This window comes from Microsporum canis, genomic scaffold (assembly GCF_000151145.1).
Source record: "Microsporum canis CBS 113480 supercont1.2 genomic scaffold, whole genome shotgun sequence".
NCBI lineage: Eukaryota > Fungi > Ascomycota > Eurotiomycetes > Onygenales > Arthrodermataceae > Microsporum > Microsporum canis.
The window spans coordinates 103,111-126,910 of NW_003299168.1; the positions used below are offsets into that span (position 1 = coordinate 103,111).

The 23,800-nt window shown below is 49.7% G+C and overlaps 9 protein-coding genes across 9 annotated transcripts; 5 read left to right on the top strand and 4 right to left on the bottom strand.

Annotated features, from left to right (window-relative positions):
- Positions 1-94: 94 nt before the first annotated feature.
- On the top strand, positions 95-2,122 carry MCYG_01462 (immunogenic protein; the record flags this gene model as incomplete). The annotated part of the gene is made up of 5 exons (XM_002848482.1): positions 95-333; positions 435-597; positions 660-861; positions 939-1,289; positions 1,353-2,122. The coding sequence occupies 5 exons, from the start codon at positions 95-97 to the stop codon at positions 2,120-2,122; spliced, it is 1,725 nt and encodes a 574-aa protein (XP_002848528.1).
- Positions 2,123-2,799: 677 nt separating this feature from the next.
- MCYG_01463 (uncharacterized protein) lies at positions 2,800-3,248 on the bottom strand (the record flags this gene model as incomplete). Its single annotated transcript, XM_002848483.1, has 2 exons — positions 2,800-3,019; positions 3,121-3,248. 2 exons carry the CDS (start codon positions 3,246-3,248, stop codon positions 2,800-2,802), a joined length of 348 nt encoding a protein of 115 aa, XP_002848529.1.
- Positions 3,249-3,652: 404 nt separating this feature from the next.
- MCYG_01464 (NAD(P) transhydrogenase) lies at positions 3,653-7,664 on the bottom strand (the record flags this gene model as incomplete). Its single annotated transcript, XM_002848484.1, has 14 exons — positions 3,653-3,684; positions 3,743-3,817; positions 3,874-4,062; positions 4,130-4,298; positions 4,355-4,510; positions 4,565-4,698; positions 4,757-5,011; positions 5,083-5,253; positions 5,312-5,473; positions 5,527-5,667; positions 5,717-6,767; positions 6,819-6,881; positions 7,003-7,078; positions 7,135-7,664. 14 exons carry the CDS (start codon positions 7,662-7,664, stop codon positions 3,653-3,655), a joined length of 3,204 nt encoding a protein of 1,067 aa, XP_002848530.1.
- Positions 7,665-9,091: 1,427 nt separating this feature from the next.
- On the top strand, positions 9,092-10,274 carry MCYG_01465 (CPCA; the record flags this gene model as incomplete). The annotated part of the gene is made up of 3 exons (XM_002848485.1): positions 9,092-9,150; positions 9,275-9,498; positions 9,550-10,274. The coding sequence occupies 3 exons, from the start codon at positions 9,092-9,094 to the stop codon at positions 10,272-10,274; spliced, it is 1,008 nt and encodes a 335-aa protein (XP_002848531.1).
- A 2,118-nt stretch (positions 10,275-12,392) lies between these two features.
- MCYG_01466 (asparagine synthetase domain containing 1) lies at positions 12,393-14,172 on the bottom strand (the record flags this gene model as incomplete). The annotated part of the gene is made up of 2 exons (XM_002848486.1): positions 12,393-13,436; positions 13,504-14,172. The coding sequence occupies 2 exons, from the start codon at positions 14,170-14,172 to the stop codon at positions 12,393-12,395; spliced, it is 1,713 nt and encodes a 570-aa protein (XP_002848532.1).
- A 347-nt stretch (positions 14,173-14,519) lies between these two features.
- MCYG_01467 (vacuolar protein sorting-associated protein 9) lies at positions 14,520-17,154 on the top strand (the record flags this gene model as incomplete). The annotated part of the gene is made up of 5 exons (XM_002848487.1): positions 14,520-15,917; positions 15,970-16,036; positions 16,090-16,265; positions 16,322-16,902; positions 17,106-17,154. The coding sequence occupies 5 exons, from the start codon at positions 14,520-14,522 to the stop codon at positions 17,152-17,154; spliced, it is 2,271 nt and encodes a 756-aa protein (XP_002848533.1).
- A 552-nt stretch (positions 17,155-17,706) lies between these two features.
- Positions 17,707-20,025, top strand: MCYG_01468 (conserved hypothetical protein; the record flags this gene model as incomplete). Its single annotated transcript, XM_002848488.1, has 2 exons — positions 17,707-17,932; positions 18,117-20,025. The coding sequence occupies 2 exons, from the start codon at positions 17,739-17,741 to the stop codon at positions 20,023-20,025; spliced, it is 2,103 nt and encodes a 700-aa protein (XP_002848534.1).
- A 1,833-nt stretch (positions 20,026-21,858) lies between these two features.
- Positions 21,859-22,855, top strand: MCYG_01469 (conserved hypothetical protein; the record flags this gene model as incomplete). The annotated part of the gene is made up of 3 exons (XM_002848489.1): positions 21,859-21,865; positions 21,948-22,290; positions 22,339-22,855. 3 exons carry the CDS (start codon positions 21,859-21,861, stop codon positions 22,853-22,855), a joined length of 867 nt encoding a protein of 288 aa, XP_002848535.1.
- Positions 22,856-22,936: 81 nt separating this feature from the next.
- MCYG_01470 (glutamyl-tRNA synthetase) lies at positions 22,937-23,539 on the bottom strand (the record flags this gene model as incomplete). Its single annotated transcript, XM_002848490.1, has 1 exon — positions 22,937-23,539. One exon carries the CDS (start codon positions 23,537-23,539, stop codon positions 22,937-22,939), a length of 603 nt encoding a protein of 200 aa, XP_002848536.1.
- Positions 23,540-23,800: the final 261 nt, after the last annotated feature.

Below are 23,800 nucleotides of genomic sequence, written 5' to 3' on the forward strand. Positions count from 1 at the left end.
TCTTTTAATAACACCCGCTAAACCAACATATAAACAACAAACCTCACGCCGTGATAAACGAGCTCGCAACAAGGAAGAAAGCTGCATAAGAACCATGTCTGAAGCCCAGAAGCCAGTCGAGGAGACGCCTGCCGTCGTTCCAGCCACCGTGCCAGAGACCACCACCGAGGCTCCAGTAGTCACTGAGCCAGCTGCAGAAACACCTGCTGAGGAGCCCGTCAAGGCCGCCGAGGAGACTCCAGCAGCTGAAGAGCCAAAGGAGGAGACCGCTGCTAAGGAGGTCGTCCCAGCCACCGACGGCCAGCTCGGATACAAGGCCCCTGGTCTCGTCAAGTAAGTTATAAAAACCATACACAAGGGGGAAGAAGAGTAAAAGCTAATAAAAGGCTACGTGTTAGGAGCTTCCGTTTTGTGAAGAGACACTTCTGGTTCAGCGAGGAGGCCGTTGAGAGCAAGCAGCTCACCTCCTACTTCCAGAATGAAAAACTCAGTGTTGCCCACCCTAACGCTGCGTGGGCCAGCCAGACCGGCAAGGGACTGCTCTTCTTCGCCAAGCGTTCTGAGGACAAGGCCAGCCCCGCTGGTATCATCAACCTGGTGGGTTAATTCGGACGGGCGGAAAAGATATGAAGGAGAGGGGCTAACGCGTAAGATAATAGAGCGATATCTCTGACGTCACCAAGGACGGCCACAACGAGTTTGTCTTCAAGCTCAACGGCCACAAGCACACCTTCCAGGCCGCCACTGCCGAAGAGCGTGACAGCTGGATAGCCGCCATCGAGGCCAAGTCTGCCGAAGGAAAGGCCGCCAAGGAGGAGATCGTGGGTGGTGAGGGCTACAAGAGCGAGCTCGAGAAGTTCAGTACGTCAAACCGATCAGTGCTGTTGGAGCTTAATTTCATTTACCTTTTCGGATGGAGTACTAACTTTCAGGTTCAGCCAAGGTACCAGTCGTTGCCGCCGTCGCTGGCACCACCAAGAAGGTGGTTGATGACGCTACCAAGGCCGTCGAGTCTGCCGTCGAGCCAAAGGAGGAGAAGAAAGACGACAAGAAGAGCCGCTCTCAGTCCCGCAAGCGTGCCAGCATCTTCGGAAACTTCCTCGGAAAGAAGGAGGACCAGGAAGAGAAGAAGGAAGAGCAGAAGGAGGAAGACAAGACCGAAGACAAGGAGGCTAAGAAGGACGATGCCGAGGATGCCCCTGCTCCCGTCGCTGCTGCTGATGAGGCCGGTGAGCCCGCTGCCACCGAGGCTGCTGAGACTTCTGCTGCTGCTGAGCCAGCCACTGATGGTAAGTTCTGTTGACACCTTACATCACATAGCCAACTGCTAACCATGGTTGCCACGCCCTTAGCTCCCGCTGAAGAGCCAAAGCCTGAAGAGAAGAAGACTGAGACTCCTGTCAAGTCCAAACGTACATCCATCTTCGGCAACTTCTTCCAGAAGTTCCCCAAGGAAGACCAGGAGAAGGCCAAGAAGGAGGCCGTTGCTGAGACCCCAGCCGTTTCCAGCACCGCCCCACAGCTGGGTGACCCTGTTGATGCGTCCACCTCTGAGCCAATCAAGCCCGAGACCGTCACTGCTCCAACTGAAGAGACCGCTGAGAAGGCCGAGAAGACCGAGGAGGTCACCACCCCAACCTCTTCCAACAAGTTCCTCTCCTTCATGAAGAAGTCCGAAAAGACTGAAAAGTCTGTCACGGAGACTGTCGAGAAGAAGGTTGAAGAGACCGTCAACAAGGCTGATGAAACCGTCACTGCCGCTGCCGACGCTGTCGTCCCTGGCCTCAAGGAGAAGCGCCGCACCTCCCTCTTCGGCACCCTAGGTGGTAAGAAGGAGAAGAAGACCGAGGTCGAGGGTGAGACCTCTGAGGGTGAGACCCCCAAGAAGACTGGTAGCCTCTCCCAGCTCTTCCGCAAGCCCAGCAAGGCCGTCAAGAAGGAGAAGGAGCCTGCCGTTGTGCCGGCCACCGAGACTGAGCCCATCGCCGAGGAACCCTCCACCGAGGCCCCAGCCGCCACCACTGAGGCCGTCAATGGCGAAGAGCCCAAGACCACCGAGGCTCCCGCTTCCTCTGAGCCCGCTCCTGTCGCTGCCTCCCAACCCGTCCCCACCGCGGCATGAAGAGCAGACGCCAGGACGAGCTCCGTTGAAATCGAAAAGTGGTGGGACCAGCGGTACTTGCACAGTCCTGGTTTGTCTACAGCATAACGATATCAACTGAAGAAGAAAAAACACAGCCAATTCACCAACCAATACCCCCAATCTGTCCCGCCATCACCCAATCCTTTACTCAACCCCAGCCAACCTTCTAACGAGCATGGCAATGACTTGAACCAAAAAATTAATCAGATCCAATCCCTCAAAACCCCACTCTAATATATGTCTCCGTGTGTGTGTGTGTGTGTTTCCTATCCTTTTTTGTGTTTCCTATGTCTTTGCTTTTCTTGTCTAATTAATAACTGGCTCGATCCATCCAAATTACAACTTTCCGCTGGCCTCCTACTGCCTCGTCACTCCCTTTGTACGCGGTGATGATGCATGGTCGTGTTGTGGGAAACAGATTTTTTATAATCAAAAATATAAAAAAAAGGCGAGGTGGACGTGAATGATACCCATACCCGATCCCGATACCCCGATACCCAAATCATACCGTTTTTTGCGCTGCTTGTTTCTCATTCTTTTTTTTTTTCTGTTAAATAATTACTCGTTTTTAGTCTTGCATAATTCTTCTTCTGTTCGATTCTGCTTCCAGATTGTAAATCTTTCTGTTTGTCTCTTTGACTCGTATATCCATGTTGTCACGCTCTGTCGATGATGATACCATGCTTCTCTGCTCTTCTTGGAATCCCCTGGCAGCCCCGTTCGTTCGCTCGTAGGGCCGCCTGTCGTTTGATATGCTTGTCGTCTTTGCTCAAATAGCTCAAATTGATAGTAATCCAGACATCGTCAACTTCATCCCATGGAATCCCATTACATAGTAGAAAAACGGCCACCGCCGGACCATCTCCGTACCCCTGGCTATATCCAACCGTTAGTTATATGATATATCAACTTCCCGCGCTCCTTTTTTCTCGGTCAACAAGCTTGCAGACACACCCGCATGACACGGATAAAACAACCCTGCAGGCCAAAAGTTCGTATTCTTCCCCGCCATGCATCGATCATGCCACCCGCATATCCCGCCGTCTTGCCCGTCACTATCACCGCCCTGCATGCCCTCATTGGCGAATACACTCCCCTCATGCATGGTGTAAAACGGCTGAATACGTCATGAAACAGCCCGTATGTACATGTACGGGGCATACTCACATATATTAATAGTAATTCTTACGGCGTAAGATGCAAGTCTCAAAGTGTATTTATTTGGTCGTGGTCGAAACATCTCGATAGATCAATCAGTCAAACTAGCTACTCGTTCAACCAAGCAAATTCAGCGACAGGCTCAGGGGTATGAAAGATAAACGTGTGAAACAACAAAACATAGCGGTAGACGTAAACTGAAATAAGGGGGAAAGGCCCTTTTGATAAACATTGGGTACAAGGGATTCTACAACAGGGAAAGAAATCTCTTGTCTGTTTCGGTCTTTGATCTAACTGATCTATTCGACAGGGTACGTGAGTGGAAGAAAAACGCGGGGCTGCTTATATATCTCATTTATGTGCTTCGAGAGCATGTTGGATAGCTGGAATGTGCATTAGTATATGTTTTTAAAGATATATGGATGTTTGCAGATAACTAACCATCGCATGAAGTTTTTGCGTCTCCAAACAACATCTTCGTGCCAGGCATGTAGAACATCGGATTAGGCACGTCGGCTGCATCAGACGTTAGCACAAATGAAAATTCAACGGAGTTAGCTTGAATGTCTCACCGTATCCACTAGACATGCCACGCTTCATGACAATGACTTCCTTGCTCTTCCAGGCGTGAAGAACAGGCATTCCTGCGATAGAAGAGTTGGGCTCAAGGGCAATAGGGTTGACCGTATCATTCGCGCCAATGACAAGCGTCACGTCAGTATCGCTGAAGTCGTCGTTGATCTCATCCATTTCAAGCACGACTATTTTTTTAACCCATTAGCTTTACTGCTTATAATGGTCTGACTTTTGTTTACAATGAGAGCTTACTATCATATGGCACAGCAGCTTCGGCAAGCAAGACGTTACATTGCCCTGGCATGCGGCCAGCGACAGGATGGATCGCGAATCGTACTTTGACGCCCTTTGCGCGGAGCATGCGTGTGATTTCTGAAATGGCATATTGAGCCTTTGCGACGGCCATACCATATCCAACGACCTGTGGGCATTAGCAACCGGCCCAGTAACTTTTGAAAAAAGGAATAATAAACGTACAATAATCACGCTTTCTGCATTAGCAAGAGTATCTGCGGTTTCTTCTATGGAGGTCTTTGTGATCTTTCCTTCGATTTGATGATCTGATTGTGCCTGGGTGGGGGAGGATATTCCGCCGAACAGCACGTTGGTTAAGGAACGGTTCATTGCAACACACTGGATAACAGGTCAGTTTGGTATTATTTTCCATAGAGTAAATATGGGACGAACCATGATATACGAAAGGATAGAGCCACTAATGCCAATAAGTGATCCAACGGTAGTGAGAAGTGGGTTGTTAAGCATGAATCCCTCAGCGACGAGTGCGAAACCAGAATAGGCATTTAGAACCGTTATCACGACAGCTACGTTCATTAATTTAGTAGGTCTTCATCAGCAGGCTTGGGTGAAGGCATAACATACGCATATCAGCACCCCCTATGGCGGCAGTGGTGGTGAACCCTTTGACAAAGCTGAGAATAGTACTAGCCGATAAACACGCGGCGGCCACCAGTGGCGCACCGGGAGCCATTGATATAAATCCTCCCATGAGCGCCATGTTGGTTCCCAGCAGGGAAGAGTTTACAACATGACGACCCTTGAAGGCAAGCGGTTTAGAGGCCATTTTGCCTGAAAGTTTTAGGAATGCAACGATAGAGCCGGTGAAGGTGATTCCTCCTGTTAATCGATCAGTTAGATATCCTTTTTACCTCTAGAGACCAGGACTAGATTAAAACCAGATGACATACCTATAACTACTCCTGAGTATGCCGTAACGAGGTGTAGGGTTGAAACATGGTCGATATCGGCAAGGACACTTCCAATACTGGTGAGCACGGCAGCAAGCCCAACGACAGAATGTAGTGCAGCCACCATTTGAGGTAATTCAGTAGGAGTAATACGACGACCAATCATGGCACCTACATTGTGTCAGGGTCGGTATGTTGAATAATAGTATTCGGCGAGGACAGAACTAACCAACTAAGCCTCCAATACCAGCCAGCCCGACGAACTGGGCAAGAACTTCAGGGGAGAAGCCCACGGCAACCAACGAGGCAAGTATACCAGACGACACACCTAGAATGCCCAGTGAATTTCCTGCGCGCGCAGTGGCCTGGGACGCAAGGCCGGAGATAGAGCCTATCCGGTCAGTGACATCCGGAAATATTACGATCAGGCAAAATGGTACGTACTGATGCATAAAATACTGCTGACAAGGTATCCAGCCTGAATGAGACCAGCCATTCCAGTACTGACTGCTGCAAGGTACCCACCTCCGAAAAGCAGGCCAGGAATCGCATAGAGCCACGGGTATTCTGGTGGATCGGTAGGGCCTGCATAGTATTAGTAAGGGATGCATGTGCCACGGGGAGAGGAACATACGCTTGAACATATCTAGCATGCGTTTGGTAATGACGAAGCCACCTGATACGTTGACGAAGGCGAGCAGAACGGACAATGCTCCCAAAGCCTGGGGTATGGTTTCGGGGAAGTAACCGCCGCCCATGACAAATAGGCCGCCAATACCCACCATTCCTATACACAAATGAGTAACTGTTCGCAATTTTGAGGTGGCGAGTAGATTACCTGAAATAGCGTTGGTGACACTCATCAACGGCGAGTGTAAGGCCGGGGAGACACCCCATACAACTCGGTATCCAATCAAGCCAGCCAAGCCAGCCGTGAAGACGTTACTCATGAACAGCGGACCGGTGAATTTACCCAGGGCGAGGGCTGTGCCCATCCCGCCTGTAACGGTAGCAACCTCCCTTGATACCTTTTGGAAGGGAGTAAGTTCCATCTTCGCCGTATCAGCAGAGATGGCAGCGTCATCTTTCTTGGGTGCGGCCGGCGGTGGGGGCGGGGCAGGTCTGGGGGCAGGGGGAAGAATGGATCCAGCATGAGAGACGATAGAGCCACGAACGACTTCATCTTCTAGGTCGATACCGTACTGTTTCTCCACCGGTGCCATGGAGAGCAGGAACTTAGTGATATTGTTCGAGTACAGAGTAGAGGACTGCGTGGGTAGACGGGAAGGCAGGTCGGTATAACCTATGATAGTGACGCCGTTGGGGCTCATGACGAGCTCACCGGGTTTGGTCAAGACACAGTTTCCTCCTGCCTCAGCCGCCAGGTCTACGACCACGGAACCGGGTTTCATAGCCATTATCATTTCTTCGGTGATCAGTTTAGGAGCTGGTTTCCCTGGTATTAAGGCCGTAGTAACGATGATGTCTACCTCACGGCTCTGCTGGAGGAAGAGCTTCATCTCGGCTTCGATGAATTCCTTGGACATTTCCTTTGCGTAACCACCGGCGCCGGAACCGTCTTCTTGGATGTCTACTTCGATGAATTCGGCCCCGAGAGATTGGACCTGTTCACGGACGGCAGGGCGAGTGTCAAAACCGCGGACTATGGCGCCCATACGGCGTGCCTTGACTTGTTAACATAGCGACAGAAGTATTGGGAGGAGGTAATGGCTTACTGCCGAAATTGCACTGAGACCAGCAACACCAGCTCCGATAACGAGCACTTTGCCAGGTGGAATCTACTTTGTGTTAACTATTGTGGTGGTAAGGGCAGGCATAGAAACAGACCTTGCTATTCAATGTCAGCATTGATATATGTTAAAAGTGATATGGGGAGTATACTCACCCAGCGGCGGTAACCTGACCAGGTAAAAACCGTCCGAAGTGGTTAGATGCCTCAAGAATGGCTTTGTATCCCGCAATATTTGCCATTGAACTACCCTTGTCAGTGTCACTCTATGGGGAAGAAGCCGTTCAAATACGTAGTCGCACCTAAGAGCATCAAAGACCTGGGCACGAGAGATCCTAGGTATCATGTCCATGGCGAAAGAAGTGACTCCCCTCTTAGCCAATGCTTCAACCACCTCCTTGTTCAGCGCTGGATAGAGGAAAGATATGGCCGTGGCCCCATCCTTGAGCAAGCCAACCTCTCCGTTGACGCTGGGAGCCCGCACCTTGAGGACGATATCACTGGCCCAGGCGTCACGGCGGTCGACCAAGTTTGCACCGGCCTCCGTGTACGCCTTATCGGTGAACTGGGACTCTGCACCAGCCCCACGCTCGACCAGCACGCGTCCAAACCCTTTCTTCAGCAGCAAAGCAGCATTGGCGGGGGTGAGAGAAACACGGCGTTCTGACGGGTATGACTCGAGTGGCACGCCGATGGTGAGGGAGGAGTACGGCACCGCCTTGATCTTGCTGTCGTCTTGTTGCTGCTGGTGGCATCTGGCCGAGCAGGAGAAGAGACGAGCTTGGTGCGCGTAGCTGACCAGAGCCCTCCGCAGCGGCGAGGCGATGTTCATGGTCGCGTGTCTACAACCTGCAACTAGAGACGGGTAACATTCTACTCTATCTCCAGTCGAGACACAGTCGATATCCCCGTCAGGTCACGTAGTCAATCAATATATATATATATGTATCTACTCTGTAGATGTCATAGAGGGCCGTATGTTGTCTGTATAAGATGTTGCCGTGAGGGGTTGACTGGGATAAGCGCGGCCTCCATCCGAAGCTCCCAAGAACAAAGCGCGATCTTATCTTGATCTTATCAGCAACGGAGGGTCTGGTTCCGCCTTACGTAAAAGCTGAATAAGGGTGGTCCGCTGAGTCATCGAAAGCGGCCCGTGAAGGCTTGGCAAGACGCTATCACATGATCAGAGATGCGCTTCCGAAAGCGGAAGCACGAAAGCTGGAAAGCTGGGAAAAGCTAGCAAAAGAGTCATCGTGGCCACCCGGCCACATATATAAAAGAGACCACCGACATCTCTGTCAAGACGAGGACCGGGTCTCATATAAAACCAGCAACCAGAGTGTCGCAGGCACGACAGCCGAGTCTTCCGGCAGAGGGCGACGACAGCAGGCGGCGAAGGATGACTGCCTGGCTCGTGTTCAGGCTGAACCGGCGTTGAGCCGCATCTTCGTTTCTTCTGCCAGGGTTCGCAAATCTCCACGCCAGTCACGAACTATCGGTTTCAGCTCTGATCCCTCCGCACTCCAGGCCTCTTCCGCTCCCTCCATCTCGCTGATACTGGCACCGCTGTCTTCGCCTCCTGCTCAGCTCTCTTCTCCATCTCCTCTCGTCTCTCTACGACGCTTCCTCGTCGCGCTGCGTCGACTTTCTTGCTTACTAAGACAGGGTGGGGAATTCTGCCATTGTCCAATCACGGGACCAGAAGGCGGTGACTCACACCTCGAGACCCACTTTCTTCCGTTTTGAGTTTAGCGAGGAGTCGGGTCGCTCGATCAGGAAGGCGGTGGGATTTACTGCCACTTGCGCCCTTTTTCGTCTTTTTTTTTTTTTTATTATAACTTCGCTTCTTTTTCTTCTTCTTCTTCCTCTTCTTCTTCTCTCTCTCTCACCTTCATCTTCATCTTTCACTCATACAACTACTTCAACAAGCGTGATCAGATCATTTGTCTAGAGCAAAAAGGACCAAGACGCAAACATACAAGCACTTTCTGACCTCGACTCTCTTCTTATCGGCCTACAAGATGGACTTCTAGACGCAGGCTCTAGCTCGCTCGGTCTCTCTGTCACAGAGACAACAACCACGTTGGATTCCCACGCTTATACCCACTCTTCCACCACGTCTTCAACCTCTTCAGAGCCTCCTCAAGGACCTCTGAACGCAGCTGCTGATTTGTCTCGTGCAAACCCCGCGTTCTCAACTTCCTTCACCATTCCCCAGTCCGACTTTACGTCGTTCATCACGGATAACCAACGCCCATCATGGCCTTCCCAACCCCAGTCCAGACAGCCTTCGGCTTCAAACAATCATCAGCAATACAGTTATACCAGCAACGCGAGCAGGAACAGCCTCCCTGTGCAGCAAGACTTTCAGCTCTTCCCTTCACCTTCTCAGTCGGCCTCCAACAGTCGGCTAACCAGGGAAGCGTCTCTGAGCCTCGCCAGACAAGCCCGTAATTCGAGGAACATTGTTCCTACCTACTTTACTTCAACCAACACCTACGGCTACATTCAACAACCCTCTTCTATACCTCAGCTAGACCCTCATTCTGGTCAGATCGTACAAGCCTCTCGTCCCCCAGTACCCCTGTTTCCGAGTCAGCCTGGTCAGTCTCAAGTTGATCGACAACTGCCTCTTCAAACTATGGAAAATTCAAACGCGATGGAGGGTATGTCGGTCGCCGCTTCTCTGTTTGTGACTACTGCTAATCTCAATATAGACGTCGGCCTCCTTGAATTCACCGACTTTGACATGAATGGCAGTGACCTGCTGACCCTGGATAATACCCAGTCCCTTGGCATCCCAGAGACCCCCCAGACGGTTTCCCCCCAAGAGCTTTTGCTGGATTCCTCTTGCCCATCTTCCACCAGTTTCACCGACCTAAGCACTCCTTCCTTCGGGACACCCGGAACATTCAGCCACAACACCTCGCCGCTTTTCGGAAATGTGGATGATTTGCCCCCAGACCACGAAGCCTGGGACTCGCTCTTTCCGGGTGACTCAACACCTGCTCCGGAAGAAATTTCCAAGGCTCCGGTCACAGTCGCCCCCCAGCCACCTGTTCAACCAGCCACTCAACCAGTTACCCAACCAGAACCAACCTCTGTTACCACTGCACCTTCACCTGCCGTTCGTTCTCGGAATTTCTCGGCCCCATCACCACGCTCCAATACGCGTGCTGGCACTAACCGTCATTCATCTGTGTCTGGAGTGACTAAACGAACCCGCGAAAGACAACCATTGCCACCAATCACCGTCGATACTTCCGACCCTGTCGCAGTGAAGAGAGCCAGAAATACGGAGGCAGCCAGAAAGTCTAGAGCACGCAAAGTCGAGCTACAAGAGTCGCTTGAGCGTCGTATTGAAGAGTTGGAAACTGAGTTGGAACAGGCTAGACAGCAAGTCGAACACTGGAAAGGCGTTGCTGGACACACTGGAGAGTAGTTGTTGATGAGAAATTGATGTGCCCTGTTTACATGGTTTTTATTGTTCACGGTTACCCGGCGGGCCTCCAAACTAAAGCTCTCAACCCCCAAACAGAAAAAAAAATTTCTTAATACCCAGAGGCCTGCCGGGTAACCAACACTTGCACACTTGGTGGTTTTTGTTACTTTTTTTTGTTTTATTTTGTGATCTGGTTACCCGACGAGCCTCCAAACCCTTCAAATCTCAACATCCAAAAAAAAAAAAATTTATTATCAATAGAGGCTCGTCGGGTCACCACCCTCGCCCAGACGGCGTTGTAAAAAAAGTTTCAGCCCCTCGTTTTTTTCTTGCAACGCTTGCTCGGCCCCAATCACTGCTCACTGCTATGTTTTCTCTTCTCAACTTATTTTTATTCCCATGCCGTCTGATGTCTCCTCTTTTGGCTTCTCACCCCAGCTCAAGTTGGTTTGTTTCGCATTAGGATTGACTCGTGGCCTTTTTTACTTTCTTCTCTTGTCCTCTTTCTACTTCTATTCTTTTCGATGGACACCAGCCCCTAATGTCATTTGATTCTTTTATTCTTATGCTGATGTCCATCTGTCTGTCTTTCTTTTTTCAGTTGATGCGTTCTGTTGACCCTCGCCCTCGGGCTTGCAGTGGTCTAGATTATGCGTGCACACTGATTAGATAAATAGGATAGAATCCTTTACAAAATCAAACTTCTATCCTTAACCTGTCTCTCCACTTCGTATGCTTCACGTACACTCTGTTCCGTCCTCGCATTACTTTCATGTTCAAAGACGTACTTGGCCGCCACAGTATCCAAAAATGCTAGGCCATCATCTCCTGCCTAGAAATGCAAGATTTGCTAGAACCTTTATAATAGTGAGCTTAAACCCAAGCTTAACCCCAACCATCCATCCTGCCTCTTGCATGCTGAAGATATAGTTACCACCCGCGTCTATTTTAACTATCAGCCTCCACAACCCTCTTTTCCCCCGCCCGGCTTGGCAAGTTGCCCGAGTCCGCCCCGCCAGCGTCAGGGGTCCCTGGCTCCCCAATACACTTCCACTCCGTCAATCCCATGGCCTAATCCCCAAGGTATAAAGTTGGTATCGGCAAGTCCTTGCAGGGTATCTTGCATTGCATTTGTGTAAAAGCATTTTCGTTGGATATCCAGTTCTATGGTTGTACCGGCGGAGCCAACATAGTTATAGCGGTTTGCCACCATTAGAGTGAGAATAGCTTGTGTTACTGCAGTTAGTGCTTGAAAGCAAGGCGACTTCAAAATATTATAATGTATTTACCAACTTATTTGATGAAGACATTTGGCCTCTCCTATCCAAATGATGCTCTGCGGGAATCAGTATTCGGCCTCGTCATTTTGGCATGCCACTTCGATACATAATAGTCTCTCTTGCTTGACGCTTGCTACCCAGTGAATACTATATGGCAGGTATCTGAATTCGTTATTTGGCTCTTCCGGTTCTGGCTTCCACATAGACATATCGACTTTTATCTCATTTTCGTAGACCCGAAAACCCCAACCATATTTTCCAGCCTGATGGGACAAGGTTGTATTGTCCAAGGGGCATTACCCACTAGGTGTTTCTACTATATCAGACAAGGATAGATGTTTTCAACGGGCCTTGCACATTGCCAGGATAATAGCAAGCTATGTTCTGTGGGCCTTCCATAGAGTATATATACACAGAATAAGGAACTATTGAGAGTAATCAGGGGACTATTATTCAGCTCAGACTTGCCTTAATTTCCTCAGCTCCCCCTTAATCTTCTGTCCAGCCCAGCACATTCTACCCTCCGCCTCACCACCAAGTCTCCAAACCCATCCATATTACCCAAACCACTGCACCTTTCCCTTTACAGCCACCATCAAGTTCATGCCCTCACGCTATCAAGATAGGGAGTGTCATGAGCACTTGAGTAGTGAATGGAAAAAGGGTATGTGCAGCAATATGAGTGAATGGAGTGTTTTTAAAGAAGGCTGAGTGGGAAGACGGCGGCAGGACGTGTTGGGTTGAGATGCAAAAGCAGATAGGGAGGAAGTCGGAAGTATCTGTTGCGTCATCATAGCTGTCAGGGGTATGTATGAGAAATGCGAGGGTGACAAGCTCTTCATTCAAGAATCTGTGTCCCTCTGCTCTTTCCACTCTCCATCTTTGCTGTGCGAGATCCAAATTGTATAGCTCTCTTCTTTTCCATAGCTACACCTCGCATGCCTAATTTCCACGCTACAAGGCGAAGAGCTTTCTTTCCATCCTCCACTTTTGCCCACGAATCCGAATCTATTCTCTCACATCCAAATCCGCACTTCTCCCATATTGGCCGAGAAAATGCCCATGTTACAAAGCCCTCGTCCAAGTATGGATACCGCGCTTCCTTTCCCCAGTGAGAAATGACGCGGTCATCACGACCCAGGTTACGTTTACCTAACCTGCCAACGTCAAGCTGGACTTCGTCCAATAAGCCGCGATAATGATGTCGTGAGAAAGCGATGGAGTGACGACTGTAGCCTGCAAAAATCTCGTCGGCACCTAAACCTGATAGTAGGACACGAGCGGGTGTGGTATAGTGGATCCCATCTTTGTTTTCATCATTAGGATGATAGGCCCCTTTACCTCTCGCAGCAAAGTAAAGAGCACAGGAGATAGAGAGATCCATCTCTGTGTTATGTGGTGACATTAAGTGTTTAATCTGCGGTCGGTGCTCAACTGTCTCAGTATATGGAATGTTAATGCGGACGAACCGCCACTGGCGGTTGGGGCAGACATTCTTCAACTCGTGATACGAGGATATACCTGTCTTGCGGTCGGGGCAGTCATCATATATAGATGTTGAAGCAGCGGACGTCATACTTTTTGTAGCTGCCGCTACTACTCGAGGATTCTCAAAGGCCACGTTGAGTAAGTCTATCGGTGTACCCTTAGGTAGAATATCATGGGCCAATCTTGCAAGCAGAGTACAGTCTAGCCCTCCAGAGAAGAGGATTGCAATTTTAGCATCCAGCGATGTGAGGATACCCGGTATTGTGGTCAGCCGTACTTCAAGCGATTCCTGTAGTTTCCTATGTAGTATACTGATACAGGGCGAATCGATGGCTAGCCGGGGTGCAGGCTCGTTCTCGGGAGTAGATGTATTCATGACAGGGATCGGTCGTTTCTAATCGTGTTAGCCGTGGATCGTATTTTACATCTGGTTTAAAGGGGTCGGTTATTAGTATTCTCACAAGACTTGAGGACGGATCGGGGGACCATGGGATAATAGAGATCTTGACAGGGCATTTGGGTGCTTCAGTATTGTTTCCAATGTCATGACTAGATAGTCCCGCGAGGTCAATGACATAAATCCCAGTGGTATCAACTTCTTCAAAGTAGTTTGACGTATGACCGTCGCGGACACTGGATATCTTAAAGTCTCCATTCTTATTCCATCCGTGGAGCAATGAGCGTCGACCAAGATAGTCTCTCCCGTAAATCACCCGAGGGAAATAGCTATCATAAAAGATAAAAGAAAACGGGCCTGAGATATTGTTAATTGCAACACAGAGTTTCTTCAACGTATCTTCCCTGTCTTCACCAGTACACGGCTTCAACGCGCCAACAAACGACTGAAAGACCGCGTAGGTGTCATTTCCTTTCAACGCGCCGTCTGCAAGCTTCCACACCTCGCCATTCCAACATAGAACTGACTGATTGTCGCCTACCAGCGGCTGTGTCTGTGTAGACTCTCCTCGAAGCGCGAGAACAGAAGATGTGAATGTCAGGTAGGCAGACTCATCAACACAGACACAGTGCGTCTGAAAGCTATCCGGACCTCTATTCCGGATAAGCTGCTCTATCAATTGGTCCGGATAGCAGTGTTTCCCAGTACTCAAAGAGAAGAAGATGCCACACATGGCGAAATCTCCTCTGCATTGTCGAATCGTTAAAATCCTTCGATGTTTCTTTTTTTATGCCCCTCTTGGGAAGTTCCGGCAAAACGATAATCCGGCAATTTTTTTTAGTTGGAACTTCTGAGCTCGAACTTGTTTAATTATACGGAGTTCTTGACAACTTCAGATATATAGAAGTACAGGGAAGCTCTTTGTGGACTCAGGAGCAGGCCGTGCTTGTGTGTGAGAGCCAATATTTCAACCAGAAACCATCCTACGATACGATTATTCCCACGATGATCATGATAGACAGCTGATTTAACAGCCCTCGGATACATATATACACCATTCACACAGCTCATGTTGAGCTTATGTCTCCTCCGGAAATCCAGGTCTCCCCGTCAGACGTCGTTGGGGAGACGTCTACGAAACTAGGGGAAAGCGAGGACCCCCAAAATGGCACAGTTTCTAAGGAACCGGGCAGTGAAGCCATATCGAAGGATGATGATGCTGTAGAGAACAATGGCACCGGAGACAAGATGGGCTTCTCTCAGAGCGTTGAAGATGCGGCGGAAGCTTTAGATAGAGGCGAACCATCCTTATCGGCAAAGGTGCAGGACGAACAATCTTCGGAACAGCCACCCCAACAGCTCACCCTTCAGTCCAAACGTGGAAATCCTAGCCAATTACTACAAGTGGAAACACAAAGGGACCAGCCACCTCTGCCTCCCAAGAAAGATGAGCCGTATCTCGATCCGACCCCTAAAACTCCGCAGGCTCCACGATCACCTACCGAAAAGGACCTACCTGAAATTCCCTCAGATGAGCTACTCGACAGTACTAACAAGCCAAAGACCGAAAGTGAGGAGAGGACAAGTGAGGACTCCCAGTCAGAGATACAGACGATCATGGGCCAGTTTGCAGATGAGACTAGCAGCCTCCGCCAGGAAGACATCATGTCTCCAAGACTTGAACTGGCCGATCAATTTCGGACCGGCCAGGGACATTTCCCTCCGCGAAAGTCAAGCTTGGAGCAACCTGCAAGACAGGATGATGAGTCCTCGGATATCCAAACAATTTCTGCTCTTACCGGTGCAGGCAGCAATCGTCAGTCTATGTCTCCACCTGCTGTACCACCAAAGTCTCCATCCATGACCAGCTCAGGGAAACAGGCGGCCATCGAAAAGCCTGATAGTCACCACACACCTTCGACTCCAACTTCAGCAGTTCCTCCACCCCCAGAACCGGAAGCAGAGCAACCGTTTGACTTCCATCGCTTTCTAGAACAGCTGCGACACCGAACAGCTGACCCGGTTGCAAAGTTCTTACGATCATTCTTGAATGAATTTGGTAAACGCCAGTGGATGGTTCATGAGCAAGTTAAGATAATAAGCGACTTCTTAGCCTTTATAACCAACAAGATGGCCCAGTGTGAGGTATGGAAGGGGGTATCTGATGTTGAGTTTGATAACGCCAAAGAGGGTATGGAAAAATTGGTCATGAACAGACTTTATACCCAAACCTTTTCACCGACTATTCCTCCGCCTGCCCCTTCGCGGAGTAGAAGCAGAGGAAGAAGGAAGGAGATGGAAAGGATGCATAATCCTGGCAGACGTGGGCAACATCAGGAAGACGTTGAGCGGGATGAGATTTTGGCTCAGAAGGTTCGGATATACAGCTGGGTTCGGGAGGAGCATCTTGACATTCCACCCGTTGGCCCTAACGGACGTCGGTTCCTACTCTTGGCCCAACAAGGTACTGGATATACAGTATGACCCGTTATCATGCATGCAATTCTAACTTGATACAGAATTATTAAAGATAAAGGGATACCGGGCGCCACGAGATAAAGTTATATGCATTCTGAACTGCTGCAAAGTCATATTTGGTATGCATATCTTTATCACCTTTTTTGCCATGGCCTCTATCTAACGGGAGCAGGATTGTTACGCCATGCAAAGAACAGCGATACTTCGGCAGATTCGTTCATACCTCTTTTGATATATGTTGTTCTAAGGGCGAACCCAGAGCATCTAGTCTCCAATGTGCAGTATATTCTTCGATTTCGTAACCAGGATAAGTTAAGCGGAGAGGCCGGATACTACTTGTCTTCTCTGGTATGTCTCTGTTTTTATCTCTTAATAATATCCAGTGTTTACTAACAAGATGATAGTCTGGTGCTATACAGTTTATAGAATCCCTAGATAGGACATCATTGACTGTTAGCGACGAGGAATTTGAACGAAACGTAGAGGAAGCCGTATCCGCCATAGCGGAGCGGAATCCAGAGCCTGATGAACCACCGTCCGTGCCGGAAAAACCATCTGCTAGCAATCCAAGAGAAGCCACATCAAGACCCTCACTCGAAACAAGCTCCAATTCGCGGCATAAAGACGTCTCACCTCCTTACTCGCCGGTGTCAGAAGATAACACTCCTGTCGCGGGATTACTGCGAACCATCCAAAAACCCCTGACTACCATCGGCCGAATATTCTCTGACGATACAGGCTATCCTCGAGAACGATCACCCTATAATACGCAGCAGAACTCTGCGGCATCTGAGAATGCACCGTACCCGTCCCAGCGCCAGGATACCGACTCCTGGAGAAACCAGGAGCAGTCGAGAGGCCGTGACGGGATGTCGCCACACCCTGCTGCCCGTTTTGAAGCCCAGGAGGCAGCTGCCCGTCAAGCAAGCGCCGAGTCAGCGGAAGCTCGCCGCATCCAACGAGCTGAGCACAACGATGTTGTCGAGTAAGTAGCTATTTTAGTCTGGCATGGGCGATATGATCTATAACTCACGCGTTACAGGACACTCGCGGGCATGTTCCCGAACCTGGACCGAGATTTGATCGACGACGTTGTCACCATGAAGGAAGGGAGGTTAGTCTAGAATTTCTCATCCGATATCTTCAGATTTTTTGGACCACAGCTAACCCTTCCCTCCACTGACACAGGGTCGGTCTTGCGGTTGACGCCTGTCTTGCGCTCAGCGCCGAATCTTGAAAGCCGATGGGGGTTATTTTTCTTTTTTGCACAAACTACGAGCATAACCCTGGAGTTATGGTCGGGTCATAATATCATGGATACCCACTGAATAATATATAGTCATAATTTGATTTATTCTCCTCGTACAACCCTCAGCCCTCGCTGTGCCGCTCTAACTGCTACTTGGAGAACCCTGTAGAAAGTCTTACCTGAGCTCCAAGCAGAAAAAAAGAAGGTCTGACAAGTTGTTTTTAGCTATCATTTTAAGCTTATTTTAGAGTAACTTCGGCGTCACTTTTGTGCATCTTTTTACGCCCTTTTTCGCTTTGTTCCAGTGAGGCAGAGCAGAAGCGATGTGAAGAGGAGAGAGAAGACAAAATATCACTCACACTGCGGGTTCCCGTCTGCTGGCCCTGGTACAAACAGAAGAAAAAAAGACCGCCCATCTTATTAATATCTGAACTGGCCCTTTTAACTTCAACACCTTTTTTTTTTCCTTCCACCAGTCCGTTATCAAACAAATTCAGACTTATCAAAAACGTCTACGCCAGGGTTATAAGACCGGACAGCAGCTCCTCTGTAGTCCTGTGAGAGACGCCGTGATGACCAGAAAAAAGAAGGCTGGCGAGAGCAAAAAAGACAGCCCTCCTCCTCTTCCTGCTGGTGCTGGTGCTGCTGCTTCTGCAACTCGGAGCCACCAGGAGCAAAAGCCACAAGGATCTTCGTCTCTGCCAAAAGCTATCGATCCAGCGCCCGCAGAGCCATCAACTTCAGCGCTCATTATCTGCCGTAACAAGTGAGCCTGCTGTCTATCTTCTGTTATCTCTCTTTTTTTTTAATCCTCTTTCATGTGCAGGGTGGAGAAGTTATGTAGCTTGATAATGAAGCTATGAAGGAATTTATTTTTCGAGACTTGAACTATCCCTGTCACTCTCATTATTTGGACATTGTTGTGCTTACTATCTGCTACGATCACACAGGCACTGGCGATACATCTCGTCCTTTCATGGTCCGTGGCTCCAGCTGCCTCCTGAGATCCTCGAGAGCCTGGCGTACAGCAACTATGCCTCTCCGCAGCCACAGCCAATCGACCCGGGCGTGTTCTTCGACCTCATCAAGATCCGCCGATTGATTGAGGAAGCTACTGATCTCGCTGTTCGTGCAGCTAATGGAACGATCTCTCCGCCTGGGAGCACATCTTTCAACTCTGGATACGGTCTATTCGGTGGCAATGGAGGGAGTTCTCTGGGTGGCTCCGGAATGAGGGGGGGCAGAGGAGATGGCACGAAACTGAGCCGAGAACGACGCCATCGTATGCGAGAACATGCTACGCAGAAGCTATCCAAGGCGTATGCTCTTGACGAGATTGCAGCCAGTGTTGCAACGATGCAATCTGCCTCGGCGTTGGAGGAGGTCGCGAAGCTGGTCCTGCAGCGGAACGAGAACGACTACGATGCGAAGTACGTCCATTTCTTTCACGAGAAGATTCCGTCCCGTTCCTTGGTGCAGTGCACCAGTCTGCAGCCATTGGACGATATTATTGCTGTACGACAGCTGGATGGAGCTACTTACCGGACGAGAGCGGTGGCGAAGATGCTGAAGGATGACCTGGTGGGCGCAGCAAGGGATCTTACAGATGGACTTGCAGCTTGCCGCACCTGCGGCAGACAGCACGAAGACGCGAAAAAGGACATAGAGGTGGTGACGGAAAGCAGCAGGCGGAAATCCATGCCGTCCCGATACAACACGAAAATAGATGACAAAGACCAGCCACGCGGGCTGGAGGCACAGCTACTCTTCCACAGAGCCGGCGTATACATGAGCATTGCATGCCAACACATCCATGAAGCATTGAGCGCCTATGAAAAATCCAAGGAGGCTCGGGAGTCGGCCGATAATGACGGCGATGAACCCAATGCGACCGAGGACGGCAACGGTCCCAAGGACAAACAGGCTCATCGACGCTGGCTGGAGGCAAGGAAGATCGTCAAGACAAACGCTCGACGGGCTCTTCGTGATTATCTCACTTTTCTGTCGTTGATCAACTATACCCCAGGGCCTATACTTTCTACCCTGCCCGACGGCACTCCCGCCACGCTGTACAAGATTTACCCGGTGTCTGATCTCTTCTCATCGACGCCTCCTACGAACCTTCCACCCTACCCGGAGGAATCGGATGCATTGACCCTTGCAAACCGAAACAATTCCTCCGGCCAAAAGGCCAGAAACCCAGACGTCTGCTACGAAGCTGTGACCTATCATCCCTTACTTACCGATGCCCTTCACTCGCTCTTGATATGCCACTCGCTGCTCCAGACACCGGAAAAGGAGTTCGTTCGCCATGTTCACATGGTAGCTCGAGTCGCACGCATCTGCGACGGGTACCCCATCTTCCTTGCGCCCCGGTCCCCTTCCCGTTCGGACTGGATGGAAATTCTCCACCGCACGGATAACTGGCTCAAGATCAAACCATGGGAAGTCCTCTGCGCCCCCGCACCGCTTCCAGGCCATAACCTGTACAAAAAAGCCATGGCTGCCGAGCCAACCCCTTCGGCAGCCGCGCAGCCTGGCGGACTTCCAGAACTTTCACCGAAAGGTCTTAGCCACGAGGTGCTGGCGCATACCACCCAGATGAGCAGTGCCGTGTTTAAAAGATGGGCTCAGGATGATGCGAAGGACTTCCCCTTCTGTAACGAGCGTGCAGAGGCTGTCTCATGGTGGATTCGTATGGCTCCCATCTCTGCGGGCACCGGACGCAAGGGGAAGAAGAATGCTGGTAGTAAGAAGAAGAGGCCGACAGAAAACGGGGCACATGAAAACGGGCAGCCAAAGGGACCTGTGGAAGGGGAAGAAGTCGACGTCTCTGTTCAAGATCTGGCCCTTGATTAGGAACTTGGTTAATGCTCAACATCTACTGCGTTGGTCTCTTCTTTCTTTTCCTTTCTCTTTTCTTACTTCTATCTTTTACATGACTTTCCTATGTACTTTTCCCGGGAACCTACCTCTAAAAGATAGTGATAAAGAATGATAAACGATGCTATGCCATGTTCTTCCTCTTCTTCCTCCTATACTAGCGTGACTAAGCGGACCAACCAATAAGAACTTCCATACAACTTCTCGCTTACGTTAGCGCCTTCAGCTTTCTGATATAAAAACTTCTTTCGCCTCCAAACGCTTCAACGTTTCTCTTCCTTTTCTTCTTCATACTTACCTTGTTTCGGGGACCGCGATCACAAAGGCGACTCTCCACAGAAGAGACCCTGCATTGCACTTCGCGGTGGACTCGTCTTGTTCAACGGCCTTCGGGTCTTTGAGAGGCACATTCTTTGGCTTTCATCTTTCTCTCGTTTTCATCGATCCGGCTTCTCTCAAAGGAGGGGTTGTATCTTGCTTTATGCAGGAGGTTGAAGAAGATAAGATTAATATATCTATAGTAAACAACCCGGTGTTTAACAAGCAAAGTAAACGGACTCTTAACTATATCGTATTCTAGATGTTAAAAAACTCGTAACTCAGCAAGGATTGACATCATCAGCCAGGAACAAAGTGGCGATGCACGTTGAAGTCGCCACCAACTCTTCTATATATTCCATGCGGTCAAGTCACCTCTAAGTCATAGACGAAGAATAACCAGAGAATACAAGCACACTACTCTCCAAATCAAGGATACAGCCAAGAATACAGCACACGTAAAGACACTGCAAGATGCCCGTTCCACTCAGTCAAGACGTCAAGAAAGACAATTCGGCCTTGGGTCCCAACGGCAAGAGAAACGCCAATGATCCGTTGTCCTCGCCATCTACCGTCACCACCACGACCACGGCTGAGCCAACTTCAAACACTTCTCAGACAACAGCGGGCACAGATCCCGGCATCTTGAGCCAGGAAGAGGTAGATCGGCTATACGAAGAGCGCATGGAAGAGGAGTACGCGAAGCGAGAAGGAGGGGCCTAATCCTGTTTATGATGACCTTACGATGTCGATGTTATGTTTTCTGCGTCGTCTCTGCTCTTGTATAGTTATAAGAATGGTCTCTGTATGATATTTGATATCACCATCACCATCTCTACCTAATCGACAATTTCAACCATTCTACCAACCATCAAAAACTGCGCCCACCACTGTCTAGCCCACTGTCAAGCGGGGTGCATGAAACATCGAAACGGCAAAGCTAGAAAGTAATCATCTTTGATCTGAATGGTTTATTGCACTGAAGGCTTGCAGGGAGTTGCTGGATGCTTACAATCATCTGCCCTCCTATTGGCTGCATTAGAGGTACAATCCCTTCTTCCGTCATCCTGATATAGTCTAGAAGGAAGATACTTAGCATTAGGTGTGCAAAATAGCATGAAAAGAAGAGAAAAAGCGGTATTAAGAGAAAGAAAGAGGATGTGCCCGGCATTTAAAAGGGCAGAGGACGTCCTCTCGGATGCGGGATGAAACATCCCAGCTAAAAGATGACCTGACGCTGTCTGCTCTTACGTCCTGCTAGCTGATATATTAAGTATTATCCCACTGAGCTCTTCTTTGCTGTTCTTCCCTTTCCCCTCTAACAAGCTACAGACGGCCCTTGGAAGCCTGATTAAGAACTGTCAGAGAGACTGCTTGGCTGTGAAGTTGAACATCTCCTTGTGCAAGCTTAGCTATATACCTTGAATACCCCCTTCAAAGAACCAGACCAGCAAGCAGAAGAGAAAAAAGAAAGCAGACAAATAGATCAGCATGAGTGGTAAGTCCTCCACTTAAGAGAAAGGGGAAAAAAGAGAGAGAGAGAAAGCAAGCTGTTAACAAGACCGAAAAAATACCAACAGACCGGCCCTTACTCGGTGGCGGAGACAGCATCAACGGCAGCGGGGGCTCGCAGGACCTCGAAGGCCAGGACTTTGCTCCTTACAGGACCTTCCCCCCTTCGCCAACGGAGAGCAGAGAGTCTTTGGCGAGTGTCGTCTCTAGTACTCGGACCAGAGTCAACCCCAAAATCGTATCTGATGCGATCCTCGGCCTGTCAGATGGGTTGACCGTTCCCTTTGCCCTTAGCGCTGGGCTCTCTGCTCTCGGGAACACCAGGGTCGTGGTTGTCGGAGGCCTGGCTGAGCTCGTTGCTGGTGCTATCTCCATGGGCCTGGGCGGATACGTTGGCTCCAGAAGTGAAGTGTAAGTCAGGATCATATTTATGCATAGATATATTCTAACAACGCCCAGGGAAGCATACGAAGCCACGGTCCGAGAAACGAAAGACCTAGTCAAAGCATCTCCAGCAGAAACAATGACCATCATCCGTCAAGTATTTGCTCCCTACAATCTCCCAGACGAACCCGTGGCTCGAATGAGCAACATCCTGCATGACTCGCCGCAGAAGCTCCTTGACTTCCTTCTCACTTTTCACCACAAAGAGTCCAAGCCCTCCTGCAATCGGGCCTGGATATCTGCCATCACCCTTGCTCTGGGCTACTTTATCGGCGGCTTCATTCCTCTCATTCCTTACTTCTTGGTGGATCGTGTCCTGGTTGCGCTCTACTATAGCATTGGTATCATGGCCATCACATTGTTGGTTTTTGGCTACGTCAAGACCTGTGTCGTTCGTGGGTGGATAGGCAGAGATAACATCGTTGCCGGCATTAAAGGAGGGCTTCAGATGGTTGTCGTTGGAGGTCTGGCGGCCGGTGCATCTATAGCTCTGGTTCGAGCTATCAACCCTTCCGGTAACGGGCTGATTTGAGACGAAACTGAGCGGGGGAATTAAACGTGATATACGGACGAGGCACGTTTCAAGCAAACTGAAGCCGTTTAAAAAGACAATCTAAGACGCAAGGGCTTCCGCAACCAGCCCCTTCGCCTGCTCCGACATCGTAATCTGTAGAGCCAGCTCATGACCCCTTTCAGACATCTTCGTCCAGGTCTTCCTCAGGATGTTCACTATCTTCTCCCGATCCTCGCCGTGCTCCTGCTCGAACTTCTCAAACTGGTCCGCCAGAAATACCAGACACGCAACGTCCTCTAGAACCTGACACTCTGCATCTCGTTTCATGTCTTCCTTTCTCACTAATGCCGCAACTCTCCCCGCCTCTTCTGCAGAGTAGCCACAGGCCAAGCAGATCTCTTCAGCATGAGCTGCCTGGCGCTTCTTCTGTGCTGTCCTCCAGGAAAGATAACCCATTCTGTTCATTGGGTAGTCGGTGCGAGGTATCTCCCAGCGCTGCAGGTGCTGGGCTCGTACAGCCAGACGAAGTAGCTCTGAGGGATTGGGGTCATGGTTGAGAAGATACTCCGTCATCCTGTTCGCATAGTGAAGCTCATCTGGTATCTCTTCTTCTCCGTTGGTGGTGGTGACTGTGACCACTTTGGGATCCTTGGAGTGGACATCGTCGATTTTCTTCAATGCAGTTTCAAACCTGGACCCCATTTCGTTGTACTTATTCAGTTAATATGTATATCTTTGATAGTATCGAATAGTTATTAGAATATCTCGAAGTTGCAGGTTCTTATATACTGAAAAAGTGCAAAAGCTGCAAACTTCGGCATTTTCATCGCGCAATTTTTGATGGTTTTTTTTGCCCCACCAGAAAAAACGAAAGATAAAGCCGATTCTGCGAGTCAAGAAGTTCTTCTTTACTGTCGTTTGTATAAAATATCAATATTGATATAAGAAAGAAGATCTTGTTGT